General features: G+C 38.5%; 1 protein-coding gene across 2 annotated transcripts in view; it reads right to left on the reverse strand.

The window, feature by feature from the left end:
• LOC136679580 (diacylglycerol kinase zeta-like) overlaps positions 1–22,483 on the reverse strand; it is a 135,602-nt gene that overhangs the window by 48,747 nt on the left and 64,372 nt on the right. For both annotated transcript variants that reach the window (XM_066658192.1, XM_066658191.1), the window contains 5 exons: positions 20,868–20,968; positions 18,661–18,740; positions 11,791–11,860; positions 8,172–8,212; positions 7,801–7,997 (listed from right to left, as the gene is read on the reverse strand). In XM_066658192.1, the coding sequence (XP_066514289.1) occupies positions 7,801–7,997; positions 8,172–8,212; positions 11,791–11,860; positions 18,661–18,740; positions 20,868–20,968 (489 nt within the window). The remainder of the gene's footprint in view (positions 1–7,800; positions 7,998–8,171; positions 8,213–11,790; positions 11,861–18,660; positions 18,741–20,867; positions 20,969–22,483) is intronic.

The raw sequence follows: 22,483 nt of genomic DNA on the forward strand, positions 1-22,483 counted from the left end.
CACTGTGACTGGAGAGACTAAAGTTTTTGCACTCTGTGTAATAGTGAGTCTCTGGACTTTTGTAAGAACCTGAACATATTTAGAATGGCTCACTTTATACCATGTTTTACTGAAGAAAACCACAAAGAAAATTAAATAGTGATAATCTGATTGTGAATGGGGCGGCACGGTGGGGCAGTAGGTAATGTTGCAGTCACACAGCTGCAGGATCCAGGGGTTGTGGGTTAAAGTCCAGTGACTGTCTGTGAAGAGTCTGGTGTGTTCTCCCCGTGTCCGCGTGGGTTTCCACCGGGTGCTCCAGTTTCCTCCCACAGTCCAAAATATTGTTTGATTGTTAATGTGTTGATTTAACCCTATCCGAATCTCTCTATGTGGCAGTCCAGTATTATTTAAGGTTATCATCCAATACCTAGTTTTATGGAGGTTAAATACTTCATTGTGTTAAACCAAGTGTACTGTTTATCTATGTGGATTATCTGGAAACAAACTTTGTTCTTCACACTAGCTCACAGCACATCAATAATATCATAATATCAAAAATAGAAGAAAAAATATTATAAGTATAATATTACCTTTAATATTTTAATAAGCTAGTGGAGCTTCTCAAACTAAGTTTCTTCTGAATGGTATTACAGAGTTTGTTCTCCTTTGAAATTTGTGAGGACTGGATTGCTATCAGCCACATAAACGTTGGTGAGGTGAGGTACTGATGCTGGATGATTAAGCTTAGATTACAAGAGCCACTTCAGCTCATCCCAGAGGGATTGGATAAAGCAGAATCGCTCTAGAAAACAGAAGCAGCACGGCTTCAAAACCTAGTGCTAGGGGGCTTTATACCTCTATCTCCCACTTCAATTTCTGCATGGTGACATTAAGGTCATGTGCAGCTCCTCCATAGCATCCCATTTAGTTTTAAGCTTTTTCTACTGACATAATGAGCACATTGTCTACAATGGGTGCACCTTAAAGGCAACGTTCACAATTTTAATCCCTAGTAAATCAGTAAACGAGAAAAATAACAAAATGACTTGGCTAGTAGACTGCTAACTGCATGAAAGTAAATAGACCAAAAAAAAAAACAAAACCCATGAAACAACTTGAGCTACAAATGAGTTTCTGTGGTAATTCAAACAGTGAATAAAAACTTACAGACAAGTTCAACTCCATCCATGTACAAACAGAAGTCATTTTCCTTGTCAAACATACCATTCTACCTTCAAAGATATGTAGCTTCTGAATGCAAGCAAACCAAGGAGAACTGCATTTCCCCACAATTATAGACGTTCTCTTTAAACATCTGGAGACATAGTATCAATAGGCACTATTCCACTCCATGGTACATATTCTACTTTACTCTACTCAACCCTTTTTGGGACCTGGTACCAGGTTCGATTTCCACGACTACAGCTCTTTCACAAAACGTAGCAGAACCACGGCCCTCAGAAACTACAACAGCAGCAGGGATAAGGTTAAGTGCTGTCTGCCCATTATGTATGCACATTTTTTTGGACAGAACATGGACCCGCACATCAGTTCAAACAGATCACTACATATTTTTCAGTTCCTTGTTGCACTGTCCAGGTCTGTCTGGATTCTTTCTTCTGCCAACACTCTAAGAGACTCTTCAAAAGACCACAGCATAATTTTTCAAGCTACCACTGTCAGATAGAAAAGAGAGTCAGATGGAAACCAAAAATTATAATAAAAAAGGGACTAAATTTACCTAATGGAAAAGCAAAAAAGCAGAGTAGGGTACGTACCATAGACTTCAAATTCAAAACACCAACTTTATCCTCTGCATGTAAAACAAATCCCAACCAGTAACACTCATGTATTCAAGCACCAATTGTCAGTATAATTCTGTGCACAAAATATACAAAAACCAAGACACAAATGCTGGATTTTTTTCTAACTGAGTACCATGCAGTGTTTATCAGTGCTACCTGTTTTTTCTAGCCAATTTTCTGCTGAACTTCCTACAAGGCTTTATTCTTTATGGAACAAGGGATTGTTATGAATCTATATGTTTTAAGCTTGTCAATAGAAGCTGATTTTTGCCCACCTATAAAATAACGGGAACATTTCTAAAGTGACAAGCCTGTGAGGAAACAGCACAGGTGGAAATATGTGATATTGAGAATGACTATGAGATGTTATCTACAGCATATTGAGATACTGAAATGCCTTAAGCAGAGAGTTCTGGTTTACATCTGATGCTTTGTGGCAGTCAGGGTCCTTACCATAGTGAGACTCTGGACCTCTCCCAAAAAAAAAAAAAAGTCATATTCAATCATTCTCAAGCATCGAATAAAAGCTGAAGACTCATGTTTAGGGTTTTTGTGTGTGTGCGCTTTTAAGAAGTTAACTTCACGAGTGCATGGCAATGTCACAGGCACAACGTGCTCCAACTCTGCAGAGACTTTGGTTCAAGGCATGAAAAGCATGGCTGCAGCACAGTTTCCTTCAATATTAGAATCCAGTTTAATGAGGTGAATGCTCACACACACACACGCACGCACACATGCATACACATTCACACACACTGGTAATGCTGACGACATGGTAACTTCCTATCGGTCTTCCATGGAAAAAAAGCACCGCACACCTGCTGTATTCATGGCTTTATACTGAATTCAGAAACCCGTGAACAAGCATTCAGCCAAAACTGTGCCCTGAACTGACTGAAAGCATGAACACATGGAACACAGTGATTGAAAACTGTGGCGTAAGCAACCCAATATTCAAACTTATAACTTGCTGAAATTCTGAAGTTAATGCTCACTGTGATAGAAACTGCTGCGTATGGGGCCACGTGAACTCTTTGCTCCCTCCAGATTTTTTTTTTTAAACACTGAAAAATGAACAAATTTTGCATGTGACTGTTTTCATAAACCTGCAGTTGATATTTGATTGTTGAACAGCAGTAAGAGGCTGTGTGTGTTGAATGACAATAATGGTTGCAGTGAATGTTTGATTTGTAACACTAAAGAGCAGCACACAGCCAGTACCTTTTACATTTGCACATAAATGGCTGGCAAGCAACCCTTTTTTTTTTTTAACAGGAGTACATGTGTTATTATAGATAAATACAGCTATTTCTAACTCCAAGCTAGAAGGGACTCAACAGGAAGCTGTAGCCTCTATCAGCACCCTGGAGGTAATACTTTGACAACTTTAATAAACTGAAATATGTGTAAATAACATTTCTTATGGGGACCAATGAATATCTTCACTGCCATGTCCTGACAAAAAGAGTAAAATCAAGGATACACATGTATCATCACAGTTCAAAGAAAAACATGTATCTATCTTTAGTTTTCTACATCATTTGAACACAGCGACTGTCCACATTTGAACATTGCATGAAAATGTCATGACGAATAAACCTTCAATTCAAATGTAAGATATACAGTTACTATTTTGGAGATGCATGTTTTTGTTTGGACAGCTATGATACATAAGTACACACACACACACACACACACACAGGTGGATACACTGGCAATCTATATCTGTCTGAAAGGGAAATGAAAAGATAAGAAATAGAAACCAAATAGAAACTATTTTTCCTTCATGTTCACAGAACATTAGGTCTGTCTGCTGTGTAAAAGTCTGAGACCATTTTTCATGTAAACAATCATATAAAATGAAGTCGTCTTCTTCAAGTGAAAGAACACTCGAACATCACTGCTTGCCTTTTCCCATCATATACCAAACGGCATATACCAAAATCAAGCCACTCATACACCCACACACACCCACAAATATATGCATACACGCTCCCATGCAGCCCTCCTCACTGGGAGATTAGCACAAGTCGTGGTGTTGTATGGATTTTTCAGGCATCTATAAATAGAGGTGCAGATCAAGCGCAGCGCTGGAGGGGGAACGTTTCTTTTTTTTCTACACCCTGCTCCATCTCGCACACACACAATCCCACACACCTCACACATGTACAAGTTGATTTCACAGAATGTGAATGGTCAATGTGCATCTCTTTGTGTGTATTTCATTGCACATATATTACATTTTTATGCACTGAGATTGCATTTTTTTAAACCAGTACAAGATTTTAAAAAATAAATAAATAAATAAATTCCAGGGTTTTTGAGCCTAATCTCCATTTGCTGCTCCTGGTCCATTACCAAAAACTATTTTTATCCTGTATATTAAAAATAAATAGAAAACATGTTCTGAAAACAGTTATAATAAAAGCAATGATGAAATTGCACAGAGATGATGAATGTTGGGGGTATTCAAAAATAAAGCTTGTATTTATTCTGACAAAATGAATGTCTTTCATCTGGCATGACTTATTTTATCTACTTTAAATGAATATTTGCAGCACATCTGAAATCCTTTTCTCCGGATTTTTTTTTTATGGAGATACATGCACATATGGACATCTGTGTGAACAATGGGTGAACGTTCCAAGAGGGGAATTCACCATATACACAAACCTTTGAACACATTGGGCCTTATTCACGAAACATTTGTAAAAACACAAGCAAGCTGCAATTGCATCTGATTTATGAGTAAATGTATATTCCTGAAAAACGCCTTCAAAATCTTGAAAGAAAACAACTGTTCTCAGCGGAAAACAACAAGTGCATTCAAATTTGCACCTTTAATTTTCATTCTATATTTAATGTTTTACTCACATATGGACTATTATAGCCAGGCATTAGATGGATTATGCTATTCAAAGAGATATAAATACAGTGCAAAGGTTTTAGGCACCTGAAAATACTAGATGTTACTGGAAGTTATGTATCTGAGCAGAAAGAGTTTATTTGCTAATAAAACTAATATTAGAATAAATAAAAATAGCCTTATTTTAGTAAGTTGTAATACTTTATTTTTTAATGTGTTGGTTGTTTAACCCTTTTTTCCAATCTCCCCTCGTGGCAGTCTAGTATTACCTGAGGTTACCATCCAATCCTGACATTTACCACAACACTCACAACACATTTACCACTTTAAAAGTTCTTTTGATTTTATTATATTTTTGTATTTACTGTAATTCTACATCATTTTATAAAACCACCACTCTTACTGAGAAGATACAATACAAAAAATAATAATTACAGTTTTAGGTGCCTAAAACATTTGCACAAAACTGCACATTAACTACAGTTTTTCCTGCATGATTTTGCAAAAATTGTGGGAACATGCTTGGAAGCTAAAAGCGTTTATTTTTGACACAACCTCCTTTGATGAGTTTTGGGCCATTTGACTATCTATGGTCTCTCATAGAGGGATAAATACCTGTGTTTTTTATTCCTGCTTTGCATGCTTTAAATGCATTTGTCTTGTATGAAGCAAGTTATAAATACTAGAAGTGCACGACCATGCACATTTATACACTGTGCCAGTTGCAGTTTGTTAAGTATAATAGCTTAAAATTCCTAGGATGGTACTTGGATGATTGAGGACTTAAAATGTTCCAGTGTCCAAGGAGCCAAGCACGGACAGCACCTACAGGTTTGAGAACAGTAAGGGATCTGTTGGACTCCCTTCTCAAAGCTGATTCTAAAATGTTGCAAAAATACAAATGAATGCCTCTCAAAAGTTAACTAACCAGTGAGTAGTCACAGCTATTGAACCATGAACCTGTACAGTCTCCAAAGACACTAAAGTCCTTTCCGCAGGGTTCTCTGTTAAATCCAGCAGCAGGGCAAGATCATCCATTTACACAAATGGGTATTACAGACCCTATACTATTATATTGGATTAAACCACATTAAGTAACTGACTGACCACATGAGTAGCAAAATAATTTAGCAAACAATTGCCCTTTACTTAGTGTAAATTGCTCTAAATTACAGGCTGTATTAGGAAGAGGAAAGATTTCGTTAGATTTTTTTATTGAATTATTATTTAATTATTTAGTCTGTATATTTTTAAATAATTAATTAATTGATTAATTTAAAGTGTAGTCATATCAGGTGACTCTTTCAGCGTATTTTGAACACAAAAGCACAAATTACACATTTTCAGGAGCAGGTGTAAATTTTGTATGCATCTACTTACATTACGAACATATAGATGAATCCAGATATTTATGAAAAAATGAAAATGAAAGTTTTGCAAATGAAAAATCGTTCTGCACGCCTTTCAGGAATGAGGCCCATTTTGTATACATGAAAGAATACAGCAGTAACCCACAGCCCTTAAAACACATTTTCTAAAAAAATAAAGTAGACATATTTTGAATACAGTTTGAATATGCAACTAATACATTACCATGTAAATGGTACATATTACAAGTTAGAATAAGTCTATGGGCTATACCAGCATTTCTCAACCTTTTTTCTCTCAGGGCATGAATTAAAAGTATGCAAAATTTCAAGTTACTCCAACCTAAAATGTATTTAAAAACATGGCTCTGCATCCATCTGACAGCCTACACACACCATAAGTGACTACCGACACCATAAGACAGAAAGGGGTAAATGTGACTTACAATCAATGGGAAATCTGAGCTTGGGACGATGCATACAACCGCCCTATTCTGGCAGGAATGGATGAGACACAGACAGGGAGCCCCTGGTCCACAGCTCTCAGTCGCTCTCTGTACTTGTTCTTGATGTAAGTTAGGCTCAGAAAGCTCAGTTCACAGAAATACGTTGTAGAGAAGGGTAGAAGAATTTCAGTGGCACAGCTTGAAACTACTGGGTACTCATTCTCCAAAGATATCCAAAAGGTATCCAAAGCAATGTCTTGAAATTTGATTTTTATTGTGCGATATTCCCTGATCTCTGCCAGTTGCTTCTGTACCAGCAATGGCAAGTGCACATGAACTCCAAGGGGCATAGACCCAGTCAAACTGTTTTTTCATTTTCAGATGCTGAGAGAGAAGCTCCGACAGTGTTCTGCTGTTTGAATGTTCACTGCATAAGGGAAACATCTCATACCTGCCCTGTTCCACAAATGAGCACCAGAGTGTGAGCTTAGATCTGAAGCCACGCAACTAACGAACGGACGAACGAGCGCGCACACACCCACACACACAAATTATGATGATGTGCGAGGCAGCTAATGAGCTACATTTTCATTTAAAATTTTGTACCTATCATTTTATTTTTATGTCAGTAATGTCAGAATATTTTTGTCGGCACCCTGGCTGAGAAAGGCTGGGCTATGCAAAACACGTTCATGAAGTTCTTTGCACGAAATCATTCTCACATAAAGAGATCTCACCAGCTCAACTCTTGCCAGTTTCAGTCCCTTTCAGATTGAGCCGTTTAAGGGCTCTGTCACTTTTATGCAAATAAACTGTTGCTGGCCATGCCCCACCAATCTCATATTTACACAGGTGAGGGGTGGTGCCAGGGTGGGTCTATGCAAATTTCCTTAATGTGACGTCACCATAATCTTTCAGCTGACTCAGAGAAAATGGATGGATGGTTATTTTTCATGCTTGGACTGTTTACAGTAGCAGTAGAGACCCAAATGGAAATATAAAAGCATGCGAAATGTGAGTTATGCATAATATGTCCCTTTTAATATAAATGCTAATGTTTGAACAACAAACTAAAACAGTAAATTAATCACCAAAATTTACACCTCTCTTGTGACCTACATCAGGCAGTATAGTATAAATCTAATCTACAACAGTGCCATATTCACAGCTCTAATATTAGTGGTAATTACGTGACTATAAAAGTGTCCTCTGCTCTAAAGGGGCCTGCACTTCAGTTCATTAATCAAAACATCGTTAGAGACATAATTAACAGCAAACAGCCTAAAAGGCTTCAAAGATTTTTTGAGCTAATGTTTCAAAGTACAATGTCTGACCTGGGCACTGGAGAGGAAGGCGGAGAAGAGGAGGATGATGGGAAGGAAAATTTTTGCTGAGCTGAAGAGTTCTCTCCCGATGAGTCTAGCAGGTCAGGCATGCCTGGGGATGTGCTCACAGTTTCCGTGACTACCAGTTCTGGGTCTAAAATAAACAGCTCGTCCTGAGAAATCTCCGTCACGTAATGAAGATGCTCCTAAACAAAATGCATCTTTCATTATGACCTTAAACTGGAATGTCTCAAGATTTCCATACAAAGAAGATGAAATGTAAACTGACTCTATGTGAAGTCTATAAATGTTATTAAAACCCACAAGAATAATTAGTAATGAGTGAGTACAAGTGCATTGGTCCCATTATTCAGTCTCACCTGGGCTCGATCAATCCTGTAGAATCGATCAGCTGTTGTCGCTACAAGAAACAAGATTAAAGGTACACATTAGAGGTTTCCTAATGGCAATGTAACAGTACTTAAAGGCTATTTCTTTCCTATAGTGGCCACTGATGAACATTAGTGGCACTGTATATTGATTGTAAAAGGAATTAAAAAGAGGCACCATTTGAAAACTGTAGGCTGAAAACTGAGGACACCTAACAAAAAAATGTTAGGATGCATAAAGGAGAGTAGGAGACAATGGATGAAACATTCCCTATCGTTCCTAACCTCACATTTTAACACATTTTAATTAAAACAAATGTTTTAGACAAAGTCAGAGGTCAGCTCAGACGGAACCATTTGTGAAGACCCCAGGCAGATTACAAATCCTACTCTTGTAACCAGCTCAATTCCCCCAAGCGAATTAATTAGCTACTGGCTTGTACTGTTATTGTATTTAGAGTGATCACTGAGCAATTGTGAAGTTATATATTGAGAGGAATTAACTGAAATCATTTGAAAACAGTGAAGCCTTAAAACACACTGATATATGAAGAAATCTCGATGTTGAAACTGTTTGTGGTTGGTGTGGTACAGTAACACCATTGGCTTACATGTGAGAGACCTGGGTTCTATTTGAACACACCTGCAGGTGTTTCAGACTCAACAGTGTAGGCTGTTTTTTTTATTTATTTATGTTTTTTTAAGTTAATTCTTATTTCATAGAATAAGCTTCTTGTATATAAACTTGGAACATATATGAAAGCATATATAAAACCACCAACAAAAATGTTATCTTGTAGCTCTTCCATTGACTATACCAGGGGTGGGCAATCTTATCCGCAAAGGGCCGGTGTGGCTGCTGGTTTTTGTTCCAACCAACCAGGAGGTCACATGATCATTTGTTTTACTCAAGTCAACTAATTAAAGGAGTGAAATCAGGTGTGCTTGAGCCTGAATGGACTTAAATCCAGCAGCCACACCGGCCCTTTGCGGATAAGATTGCCCACCCCTGGACTATACCCTCAGAAACCCAAAATAATGCTGTATGCATTTGATTAACCACTATCATACCTGATAATAAATAAATAAATAAATAAAACCCCGAAGTCTGAAAGTTGCTCCGGTTTCCTCCCACAGTCCAAAAACACACGTTGCAGGTGGATTGGCGACTCGAAAGTGTCCGTAGGTGTGAGTGAATGTGTATGTGTCTGTGTTGCCCTGTGAAGGACTGGCGTCCCCTCCAGGGTGTATTCCCGCCTTGCGCCCGATGATTCCATGTAGGCTCTGGACCCCACGCGACCCTAAATTGGATAAGGGTTACAGATAATGGATGGATGGAAGTCTGAAAGTTCTCAAAAGTGGTACGGATTCTATCAGCACCCACTGATGGTATAATTTCACATTAGCTTAATTCAAACTTAAATAGCAACTCACACGTTGATCTACTTAGAACATATTGCAATACTGTGAGTTCCATCCAGTAGAGGAAATGAGGGGTAAAAATCAGAGGTTTTCAAGTTTCTGTTAAACCTTCCTTAATGCATGTCTCTCATCAACCCTGAAAGACCTAATTCTGAATTTATCTTTCTCTGATTTCCCTCCCCTTCCTCTGCTATATGAAGGGAAGTCGTCTAGTTCTGCACAAAATGGCTGCCAAGATTTTAAGGCAGTTTTGACAGCTGTGCCCTGGTTCAGTTCAATACCAAAACAATGATTAAATAAGCAAATGACTTCAGCTGAACCTACAACCAAGATTTCGCTACAGTTTTTCAAGGTGGATTGTTTCTTGTTTACTACAGCCTCTGATCATGTTTTAATAGACCATTACAAAAATATAAATAAAATTCTGAGATGGACCTAACTGTCATTTATTTAAAGGTTGTTGAGAAAGGTGGGGAGAATGATATGTATTTGCTTTGTTTTTTTCTTTGCTAAGTGTGTCCTCTCTGACTGCAACAGTGAAATTATGCCTCAAACAGAAAAACAGAAAAACTGCAGATCGTTTAACAAAGGATTAAAGAGTTAATTAAAGAATAAAAGCCATCTTTGCTTCCTGACATCTAATTGTTATATTCCCTTTTGCAGAGAGTGAAGGGAATACCACCATTCCCATGCTTATTCATAATAAACTGCTGTAACTTAAGGGTAAAACTAAATTACACTATTAATTCTCCTGATTCCAGATCACTTATGTTTAATTCAGCTCTTAAAAAGTTTAAAGTTTAAAAAGAACAGTCTGAATAGAGATGGGTATAATGTTTCTGGAGAATAGATAAATGTTATGTGTAAATGGTAAATGTTAAAATGTATATGTAGAGAAGTATGGTTTGGGATAGACACATAATAACAGAAAGGAGATTATTGATGGACCATAGAGATAAAAAAAAATAGCAAAAGGTAGCACTAAAGAAAACATATCTATTACAGTTGATGTTTCTCATGCTAAAATGCAAATTTGGCTAGATCCCTGTTCGGATGTAGAGGAACCCTAACTTTGATGTTTTTTCTTTCTTGGGTATCACTAGCTATAATGATTTTAGAGTAGAGTAGTGCTTGCTGAACTGGTCCATAATTTGGGATTCCCATGCTTTTTGGAGGTTTCTTTTTCTTTTTTCTGGCCACAGAGTTTTATGGTTATGAATCTGAGAGCACAGTGACATATGTGATGGTTTCAGACATACTTAATGGCTCTGACCAGAGTAATGGTGTTTACTGTAATGGTTCTGCAAAGCTAGGTGGTAGGTTCTGAAATTCTAATTGTTTCGAAGGATACAAAGAAGGCTTTAATGGTTTGAGAGCACATGGTGATGTTAGCATTAATGGTTGTGGTTGGTACACTTTTTTTGCCAGGTTCATTTGAGGTCTGAAGTCTGTTTCCATGGCATTTGTAGATCCTGTTTCACAGTGTAAGCTCAGTAGCTAATACTGTGTCAGTGTGTGTGTTTTTATGGCTTCTGTTCCATGAGAAATGAGCACAATCAGAGCTGGTCTGGAAGTGAGAATTGGCACAGGGAGAAAACCCCACTGAGTCCATCATGTCAGACATCCAATTAATGTACACAAATGGCACCTCCCTCCCTCCCTCTCTCTCTCTCTCTTCATCTATCACCCCCTCCCCCCTCTGAAAGTAATGCTGGCATAGTAATGACCAGTTCATTAGAGCTGAAATGTCAGTGTGGATACTCACTTCTCAGTCAAAACCTTTCTTAACCTTTATTTAATCACAGTTGGGGCACTGAGCAGCATTGCTCTTCTTCGAGGTTGGGGTAAGAGGGCAAAAGAGACAGGGTGCCATGTTGTAGTACCTCAGGAGAAGCTGTGGGTTTGTAACATTTACATAACACTTTCCTCTTTCATTATTCACATGCCGTAGCATTGATCTCAGAGCTAACTCCATTTACCTCTAACCTTTCGGAACTGATCACTTATCAGATTCATCTCTATCCTTGGAGCAAGGCCTACACCATTATGGAGAAATTAAACAGGAAGTTAGGTTTGATTCAAGTGTGACACCACTGCATCATTCAAATGAATGTCCAGACACAACCGAGTGAGACATGAGCAAAAAATAAAAAGTGGCTCTGAAAAGTAACTCTAAAGCATTACTTACAGTCCAGGAAACACCACTTTGGTGACAGTCTCTGAGACGACAGTGTTTTTGACTTGGCCTCATCACCTGCCTGCAGTACAGGATAGCGAGGAAGAATATTACAGGAAACAAGAGAGGGGGGGGGGAAAGGAAAGAAAGCAAGTGTTCAACTCTTGTAAGTTAACACATCAATGAATGATTATTATCAGATGCATTTTACCTTTTTAACAAACCACCCATATGAATCTTTACATAATATATTAAAAATAGAATGTTTAGGGTGTGTTCAGACTTGTAGTTTGATTCCCTTGGTCCAGACTGAGCAAAAAAAAAAAAAAACTTACACATTAATTTCAGTTCACACTGGTACATTTACAATTGAATAAAAGTGAGTTAAAAAACAAATGTGAGATATGACACACCTAGGGCTGGAGAATAATTCAATATATATCACATATATATCAATATATCACAATATTAAATGTTTAAATAAAAATGGGGCGGCACGGTGGCGCAGCAGGTAGTGTCGCAGTCACACAGCTCCAGGGGCCTGGAGGTTGTGGGTTTGATTCCCGCTCGGGTGACTGTCTATGAGGAGTTGGTGTGTTCTCCCCGTGTCCACGTGGGTTTCCTCCGGGTGCTCCGGTTTCCTCCCACAGTCCAAAAACACTTGTTGGTAGGTGGATGGGTGACTCAAAATTGTGAGTGTGTGAGTGAGTGTGTGTGTATGTCTGTGTTGCTCTGTGAAGGACTGGCGCCCCCTCCAGGGTGTATTCCTGCCTTGCGCCGGGTACGCTCTGGACCCACCGCGACCCTGAACTGGATAAGCGGTTACAGATAATGAATGAATGAATGAATAAATAAAAATGACATTATTTTTAAACACATTTTCAATATTTCAATATACATTATTAACAGCATTAGTCACTGACTAATATTCATTATAGAGTGCTGCCCCCTTACTTCATTGCACTCAATTTAAATTTTGTTTTAACACTATTAATATCGGGTGGCACAGTGGTGCAAAAGTTAGTGTTGCTGTAACACAGCTCCAGGGTCCTGGGGTTGTGGGTTCGTCTTTGAGGAGTTTGGTGTGTTCTCCCTGTGTTTGTATGGGATTCCTCTCGGTGTTCTTGTTTACTCCCACAGTCCAAAAACAAACAGAAGGATTGGTTACTCAAGTGTCCACAGTTGTGTTGCCTTGAGACTTTGGACCCACTGCAACCATGAACAGAATAAGTGGTTACAGACTGAATGAATGAATGATTGAACAATTAATATTAATATTGACAGCACCATAAGGTTTTTGTTTGACCATGATATCAAGTTTCTTGTTTGCTCTTGGCAGCTTTTCTGTGGCTTCTATATTGTTTATATTGATATTAAAATTATAATGTATCAACCACAATTAAGAAATATACTGTGATATAAATTTTGTCCATATTATCCAGCCCTAGATGCATGTATGAGATTTATTTTTCAAGACAGTCTTCAGAGTTGCCAGCTGGGCTTAATGCTCTTATCGTGGTTGTGTGCATTTACCTGGAGGCAGTTTTACCAAACGGAAACATAGCAAGAGGTGGTAAAATGGATAAAGTAATCATAAAGGTGGAAGAAATTCCTCCACTGCATAAACCAAAGAGGGTGTAATGAAAGCTTGCATTTAATAGCAGAGATCGATTTTCCCAAAACACCAATACAATATCAGATTAAAATGAAAATATAAAAAAACAGTTTAAAAGTTCTAAGCATGCAGCTGAAGAGCCACACTCTACTGATACTTGCATGACAGCACTTTCCACACACATGCATGCAAAAGCCATTAAACAATAAATACACAAGTTAATAACTTCACACAAGCTAACATCTAGTCTCACAAACAAAACTAAACACATCTGAGGAGCGCTTAGGAACAAGGAGGAATGACTAAAGGGAAGATATTGAATTCTAAATGATGTATGTGTATGTGTTAGAGCATGAAATATAGTCACAATCTTTTCATATACATTAGGTGTACAAATAAGTTGTAAAGAATATTTGTGTAATATACTACACTGTAATTGTACTGTAACGTAATTCATTTATTCACTATCTGTAACTGCTTATCCAGTTCAGGGCGGCGGTGGGTCCGGAGCCTACCCGGAATCACTGGGCACAAGGCAGGAACACACCCTAGAGGGGGTGCCAGTCCTTCACAGGACACACACACTCACTCATATGAACACGTGAGTCGCCAATCCATCTACCAACGTGGTTTTGGACCGTGGGAGGAAACAGGAGCACCCAGAGGAAACCCACGTGGACACGAGGAGAACACACCAAACTCCTCACAGACAGTCGACCGGAGTGGGACTTAAACTCACAACCTCCAGATTCCTGGAGCTGTGTGACTGCAACACTACCTGCTGCACCCACCGTGCCGCCCATCGTAATGTAATTGTAATTCATAAATAAAATAGTCTATTGCCTAGTATTAAAAAACAACCATTGTCATTTTATTAAAAACTATTTATGGGCCATGGCCATGATCGTTAACATCAAGACGTTTAAATAGTCTAAACCAAAATCCACACATTTTTTAGATACAATATTAGCCCCAAGAGCAGAACAAATGGATGCACATGCTTCTGGACCACATCATCCTTAAAGGAACTCAAAATGAATACAGTGACAAATTCATTGTTCTCACTTGCCATTTTCAAAATTCAAACTAATTTTTAGGTTCTTTTTGTTGAATTACTTGACAGATGTCATCTTTAATACTACACAACAGGTACTATAAAACTACAAAAGAGCATGTGAATGTCTGAATTTCGTATTATACGAATTTGTTTCACACACACACACACACACACACACACACACACACACACACACACACACAAAAAAAACACTTTAAAACTTATTTGTACACCTAATTCATGTCAGTTTTGGCTTGAATTAAAAACGTAAATTCAAGTTACTCACCGCCCCTTTGTGATATGGTATTTACCACATTATTCTTACAGCATACGAACTGAAATTAAAGAGTCACTCACACTGGTGTCAGCATTCATTAAAGTGAAACTTCTTCATCAGTGATCTGATGGCTGTCACTCCCACTAATGTATTTTAACAGCCAATAATGTAGGGTTTTTATTAATAATGTAGAGTTTTACTTCACCTCATTTTTGTGGTAGTCAGGTCTGAAGAGATTTTTGGGTTTGGTATCAATACAATGGAACCAAAAATATAGGCCCTATTAAAGCTCAAGTGCATATGTGTGTGGGATGGGGGAATGGAGTGGGGGGGATGTAGGGAGGAGTTGTGTAGATATTCATATTGTTGTGGAGACCAAAATATATTTACACACAGATACTGTGAGGACAAAAATCAAGTCCCTTGTTGAAGATGATTTATGGTTAAAATTAGGGTTAGCGTTGTAATAGTTATGGTTAGGGTTATGGTAAGTCGCCAAAAAATTAATTGAAGCTTATGTAACATCCCCTCAAACCACGGACAGAAGACAGTGTGTGTGTGTGTGTGTGTGTGTGTGTGTGTGTGTGTGTGTGTGTGTGAGTATAGTCGGATTTGGGGTAAACAGAAGTGGATATGGGGAGAGGGGTTAGGGGATAAACATGATGGCAGAGAGGACAATCCACCTCAGTCCAAAAGGAAGCCCCCTTTTTTCTAACAAACATCTGTTTTCCACTTCAGTCTCCCACTCAGGGGAACACAAAACATCCTCCAAAAATCCAAAAGAATCCTGGTCAGGAGCAGAGGTCAACAAGTTCCTCTTTTTCAGAAAAAATAAATAAATAAATAAAACGAGTATGTAAATAAATAAATAAACTAAAAAAATAAAAAATGTGCCTGTGTGAGTGCATGTGCTCACTGCATAAACAATACTGTGCATTATGTTTTCCAAGCTTGTTCCTAATTGCTCTGAGCCTGTCTCTCTCACCTCCCAGCTGTCTCACCCACCTGGAGCACGAGCCGCTGCAGAGACGGGTGACACGACACAAAGTCCTGCAGGAAACCCCAGCATATAAAACACCCAAAAATACACATATACATAAACCTTGACCATAGACTACAAACTATGCTTCACGATTTGGAGTTTTCCTATAAGTAATTAACTACTCCAAGATTTTAATGGAGCCTAGCGACTAAGAGATATATAATTATGTTGTGCCTGCTGCTTTAAGCAGCAACACGTAATATATTGTTATCCGATTTGGTTTTTTAAATTATTATTCCGCGTTTCTTGTCCACTTAACTAGTCTCGCAGTTTTCGAGCTATCGACTGGGAATCGTGCGTCCTATAGCGACGATGTGGGCTTGTATACAGCTTTCCAATACCCGCACTCGTTCGTCCGCTACACTCGTTTTTTGCTCCGTTTTTCCCCAGTCATTTCTATGGAATTAATTTTCAAAGCGCTCTAACTCAGTCATTTTTCAAGCTACGGACACAGGATTTCAGACGGTCGGACCCGGGCATACCGGGTCCCATCACGTCCGTTTTAATACACATTGTATTTTTTGAACGGCTCAGAGTGCGGTTTCTAAATTTTTCTCCTGTATTTAACTCCTCATAACATGCTCAGTTCTCACTTAATCTGCATATTTATTTACCATATTGATCCCCAGACTCTCCTTGTCGCAACGGTATATACGGTTAAGTGATGTGGGGAAATCTTTCCGAGCTATAAGCATTTGTTCAGAGGGTGGGTACGCTCCCATAGGAACGCATTGAAATTATTTTTTTCTTTTTCAATTTTCTGCCGAACATTTCACCATAACTTCCTTATACTTTCATTTAAATTTTAAATGGTGGAGAAATTTCCCCTTTCTCAAACACAATTTTTTTTTACACCATCTTGAGCGCCAGACTGTCCTTGTCGCTACGGTATGTTTCGTTCAATTCTGGTTGGGAAAAGTTTTCGAGCTACGGGTGATTCATTGAATCGTGAGTCTGTCAGTTGTATTCTGTGAGCGTACGTGTGAGAGAGAGAGAGAGAGAGAGAGAGAGAGAGAGAGAGAGGGGAGGGGCAGAGGCAAAAACTGAGGGGGAGAGGTGTGAAGGACATAGGCAGTCTCTAACACTTTAAAGGTCATTTTTAAGGGGGACGTCTTAATTATCCAGGGTTTCTTAAGGTGGAATTTTTAAAGAATACCTCATTCACAATATACTGGCTGTCTTTTCAACATTTTAAGCTTTATTTCACGTGGTCATTTTTAAAGGTGGACGTCTCAATAAAATTGTGGGTTTCTTAAGGTGGTATTTAAAATGTATTGGCCATCTTTTTTTGCTTTTAAGTCTCTTTTGGCCTGCGATGTGGACATCTCAATACAATTCTGGGTTTCTTAAGGTGGAATTGTTTTTAAAGGTGGAATTCAAAATGTTTCGTTTTCCATTCACGGCCTACGGAGCGCCATAGAGTCCAATGCAAACTGCTGTGGAAGAGTGCTCTCTTAACATCCCACTACCAGCAGCTTAGCAGTCAACACCTTCACCATAGCGACCCACGCGGGTTTTCCGTACCGCCGACCTTGCTTTAAGCGGGAGATCGGGGGACAGGGGTTTCAGCGGCGCAACATCTCGCGTTTCCTCCTGGAAATGCAGACCTCTAGTTACAATATATAGTTCTATTTATTTTGTTAGTCTTCCCAAACTATTCATAATATCGACATGAAAAATGTATTTAGCATAGGGTATAAATCTTTAAATTTGCAATGGACAAAAAATGACTACACAAAATATAAAAAAAAATTAATTATTATGACCACTGAATAGAAAAAAATGTTTATCAGAAACTCCCATTAGATTATCAAATTACCTTTTCTAGACCATTCACACTATACATAAACATAGCACGCATGCATATCTATAAGGCACTGGACACCACTAAACTCAGAACAGTGTATTTCTAAGCTTTTTGTGTTTTTTAATGTTCCTACAATTTACTTGTGGGAGTTTGTGCGAGTGTGCATGTGTATTTGAGTGAGTATGGAAAATGAATTAGCAGATAAATACCCAGCTGCACTACAGAGATCTCAAATTGCAGCACATTTCACGCCCTATTTACTGCCTGGGGTCCTTCATTAACAATTGCAGGGAAGAATTGTGTGTGTGTGTGTGTGTGTGTGTGTGTGTGTGTAAGGGAGACCTCTCTCCATTCCCCTGTTCAAAACCAAAAAGAGTTTAACAAAGCAAAACAAAGGGGCTCATTAGCATATTTCTCCAGCTTAAGTCTGTGATTGGTGGGTATACATTAGTGCTCTAGTTTAAAGCGCCGTCACCAGGAATATCTTTCTGGAGTCTCATCCATCATTATCATTTTCATCATAGGTTTCAGCACATTTTTCCTATAATGTTCATGTTTTTTTTTTCTATAATGTCTTCCCATTTACTTTCACCATATATAGTCTGCCTCAAACCCGCATTCTCTTTCATCTCTGTCTCTTTCTTTTTCAGTCTTTGTCCTTGACTTCCATTTCTTATCCCTCTTCCTACTTTTTCTCCCTCTCATTACTTTGCCATTTTTACGCTTCCTCTCCTATGTTCCTCACACTCATTTACCACCTTTCTCCCAGTTCCCTCTTTCCTCTCCTTTACACTCCTCTCTTCTTCCTAGTCCTTGTGCTCATTCAGTGTACTCCTCCCTTTAATTCCTATCTGTTCTTCCCCCTTTTTTCTCCTGTTCACCTCCTGCTTCTCTCTATTTACTCTCTTCTCCACCCTCTCTCAATCTCATTTATTCTCGTTTTCTATTTTTCCACTCTATCCCCCCATTCACTTCTTCTCTCTCTAACTCCCTTAAACTCCTCTCTCAATTTTCTCTCTCTTCCTCTCTCTTTTCCTCCGAAACTCCCCCACCACCCACCCAAGGCCCCTTGCTCTCGCTCTACCTCTTGCAATCTTTCGATGTGTACTCGGCAGGTTTCCAGGTCACTGTCTCCAGGGATGACGATAAGCCCCAATGGGATTGCTGGGAGATGGATAGAGCGAGAAAGCAACAGAGAAGAGAGAGAGAGAAGGAATAAAAAGAAAAAAAAAGAGTCATTCCATCATTGGCTTGATAAAGTAGGGCTTTGCTGTTTTGCAACACCTGACCCACATTTCTGCTAACAGCCTTTACAGAAGAGTGCGGGGCAAACCTTGCATATTAAAAAGGCAGAGACGCCAAACTAAGCAGAGCTTAACACAGCTGATTTAAAGCTATGGAGTTCAGCAGGTTTAAATTCCATTAAAAGTTCATCAAAAATGTGAGAACATTAAAAGATGTCGGATTAAACAAATAATGGGGCATTTTCCTCCACAGACTGCTGTGATGGTCTGCCACTGTTGATAATACCAAAATTACACTTCCATTGAGCTGTAGGCTCCAGCTTGCAAGATAGCACTTTTCCCATTTGCTTTGCCGGCCTGTGGCATTCACACAAAAAAAACAAACAAACAAACAAACAAACATGTGTTTTTTCCTTTGGTGATTTTTGGGGTGAGTCAGATATTGCTGAAATAGTAGATAGAGAAAGAAAGAAAAACTTGCTCATCAATAACTGTCAATAATTGGGAGTATAACGAAACCACTTAAAAGTTTATCTGCTTCCATATCTAAGTCCATATTCTCATCACAAGCAGGAAACAACTTACTAATCAATAGATATTGTGTTTGTGGTGAGGGAAAACAATTCTTCACTTTACTGGGGCAATTATTTTGCTCATAGATTACAGAAAAAAATGCTTTGGTCCATTTGGAATTGAACAGCTAGCTTTTTTGTAGCTGTTTGAAAGAAGATTCCTAATTGCAGATTTTTAATAATGTAGTAAATTTAGTCACATAAATTGTAGTTTAAGTAGATTTAGAGAGACCACAAAGACAAATGTAATCTAGAAGGCACTAGAATCATCAGTCTGGAGGCAATGGCATATTTCAAGAGAAAATAGAAGCAGGGAATGGTCCAGTTACACAGCTACACCAACACAGTCCTTTTGCTAATGGCATAATGTTCTTATATTTAGATAAGTAGTTGTACACAGTACAATGTTTCATCCACTACATGGTTGAATCATCAGTTGAATTTAGTTTTGTGTGTTGGTGAGGGGCGCTCATAGAGCACCACAACACACCTCTCTGAGCTGCCTCAATTTAGCCACATCTTTAGTAAATGACTTTTACGCCATCACAGTAGTATTTGTGAAATGATAAGACTGCCTCTAGAGAAGACAAGAGGAGGGAGCGATGAGGAGAGAGAGAGAAAGAGAGAGGGAAAGAGAGAGAGCACAAGAGGGTGCTCTTTATTGAGGAATGCTCTGTTGCTTAGCAACATCAGACCATCCTTCTGTAATTCAATTCAGACTTGTTCTTTTTTTTTTGCATTCACTCGCTCTCTCTGCCTGTTGCCAGTTTTGTCTAAGCCCTTTATAGGTGTGAAGAGTGTGTGACAGCGAGAGAGAGGAGAGCCAGGTGTGTGTGTTTTATGTTTGCAGGCGAAGGCAGTTTGAACAGCACAAAAACTATGGCAGTGCCTTCTAGTTTGACCTGTAAGTGGAGCACTAGAAGATGGCGTGCTGTACCCAGGGTAGAGATAATGCTCTAGAGCTTCTGTTTGAAGACACTGCAACTCCATTGTCCTAAATAGCAATCGAGTTCATTTGCATGTATGTATGCATGGGGAAGCATGAATGGCAGTGTTTTCGTGTACTGACATCTAGTGTTTTAAAAGGGGACAGCCCATGTATTTAAATAGGTGGAAAACCTTCAAATATGTTAGTTTTACAAGAAAAAGCTAAATCCTTCCTTATTTCTAAAGTAAACTAATGTGAAGTGTTTTTTCATTAATTCAGGGGAATTTAATGTGTCTGCTCATCATGAAAATCTGCTGTGTTTAAAGCAAGAAAAAAATTAATCTAATAAAAAAAGAAAAATATATGCACTTCTCCCCTATTTAATTTCCTTTTCTCATTTCTATGCATCTCATGAAAAGCTTGATAATGATCCAATGTTTTGAACCAAGTGTACTAAAGCTGTGAAAGCTGTGAATGTGGGAGAGATGGGGCTGGGAATTGTTGCTTCAGGGTCTTACTAAGGTTTGTGTATCTTGTATACACTCACAGGCTTCTTTGAGTTTTTCTTTGTGATAGTGTAGAGCCTCATAGTCATGCATGCTGATGCGGTTCACTCGGATCCGTAACCTCTCTGGGAATGGCTGCTGACTGGAGGGAGAGAGAGAGAGAGAGAGAGAGAGAGAGAATCAGAATTATAAAGAACAGTTTATTTTTACATTGTAGGATACAATGATATATACATTATATACATATATATTACCTAGCATCTGATAAACTGCTTAAAACCATAAAGCCATAACCTATATGCAAAGTTTTCAAACATTTGAAATTGATATATTAAAATAATTGTCTTAGTTTAAATTTGTCTAAATGTGACCCAAAGAATTCCCTTTATGTTTCTAACAGCTTTTATCTTTTTTCTGTGATTGATTAAAGTCTTCTGGCACTTGTCAATTTTCCTGTTTGAGTAAGAACTTCGTAACATCCATTCAGATAAATAAGATCTGTAATCCAAATAGTCCAATAGTGAACTGGGTGATAAGAAGCAACTTCTTTAATTAATTCATTCATTATCTGAAACCGCTTATCCAGTTCAGGGTTGCAGTGGGTCTGGACCCTACCCAGAATCACTGGGCGCAAGGCAGGTACACAGTCCTTCACAGGGCGACAAACACACGCACACACACATACACATACACACTCACACACCCATGAACACTTTTTGAGTCGTTTCTCTGAGGAAACCGACACAAGGAGAGAGCATCATCTTCGATTGACTGAATTTTCTTGCATTTTAAACAATTTCTTCTATTAGAAACAACAAGGGCTAAATTTATCTTCAAATTTCTCCAGATCTGAATTAAGAGTTATTTTCCCCTATCAGAAAGAAGAAAACTTCTGATGATGATAGTCCTAGTGGACTACAGGTTTTGAGCTTTACTTCCAGAAATCTTCCCTTTCTTTGCATGAATCTTAGTCTAATAACTCTGGAAAAATCATCAGTTACATCAGTGTCCAACACTACAGTAAGTGTTATTAAAATACAAACATACACACACAGACATAGTCCTCTTTGGTGCTGCTGACTAATACAAGCACATAGAAGAGGGTGACATAAAGCGAAACCCAGAAACACACTCCATCATCTCTCCAGAACAGATGCTGTCTGAGAAGGTGTCTGATCTCTCTCTCTCTCACATATCCACAAGTGCATATTCTCATCACAGGCAGGAAACAACTTACTAATCAATAGATATTGTGTTTGTGGTGAGGGAAAACAATTCTTCACTTTACTGGGGCAATTATTTTGCTCATAGATTACAGAAAAAAATGCTTTGGTCCATTTGGAAATTGAACAGCTAGCTTTTTTGTAGCTGTTTGAAAGAAGATTCCTAATTGCAGATTTTTAGTAATGTAGTAAATTTAGTCACATAAATTGTAGTTTAATGGATTTAGAGAGACCACAAAGACAAATGTAATCTAGAAGGCGCTAGAATCATCTGTCTGGAGGCAATGGCATATTTCAAGAGAAAACAGAAGCAGGAACACACTCCAACATCTCTCCAGAACAGATGCTGTCTGAGAAGGTGTCTGATCTCTCTCTCTCTCTCTCTCTCTCTCACACACACACACACACACACACACTTGAGATTGCTGACTAAT

This window comes from Hoplias malabaricus, chromosome Y (assembly GCF_029633855.1).
Source record: "Hoplias malabaricus isolate fHopMal1 chromosome Y, fHopMal1.hap1, whole genome shotgun sequence".
NCBI classification, from domain to species: domain Eukaryota; kingdom Metazoa; phylum Chordata; class Actinopteri; order Characiformes; family Erythrinidae; genus Hoplias; species Hoplias malabaricus.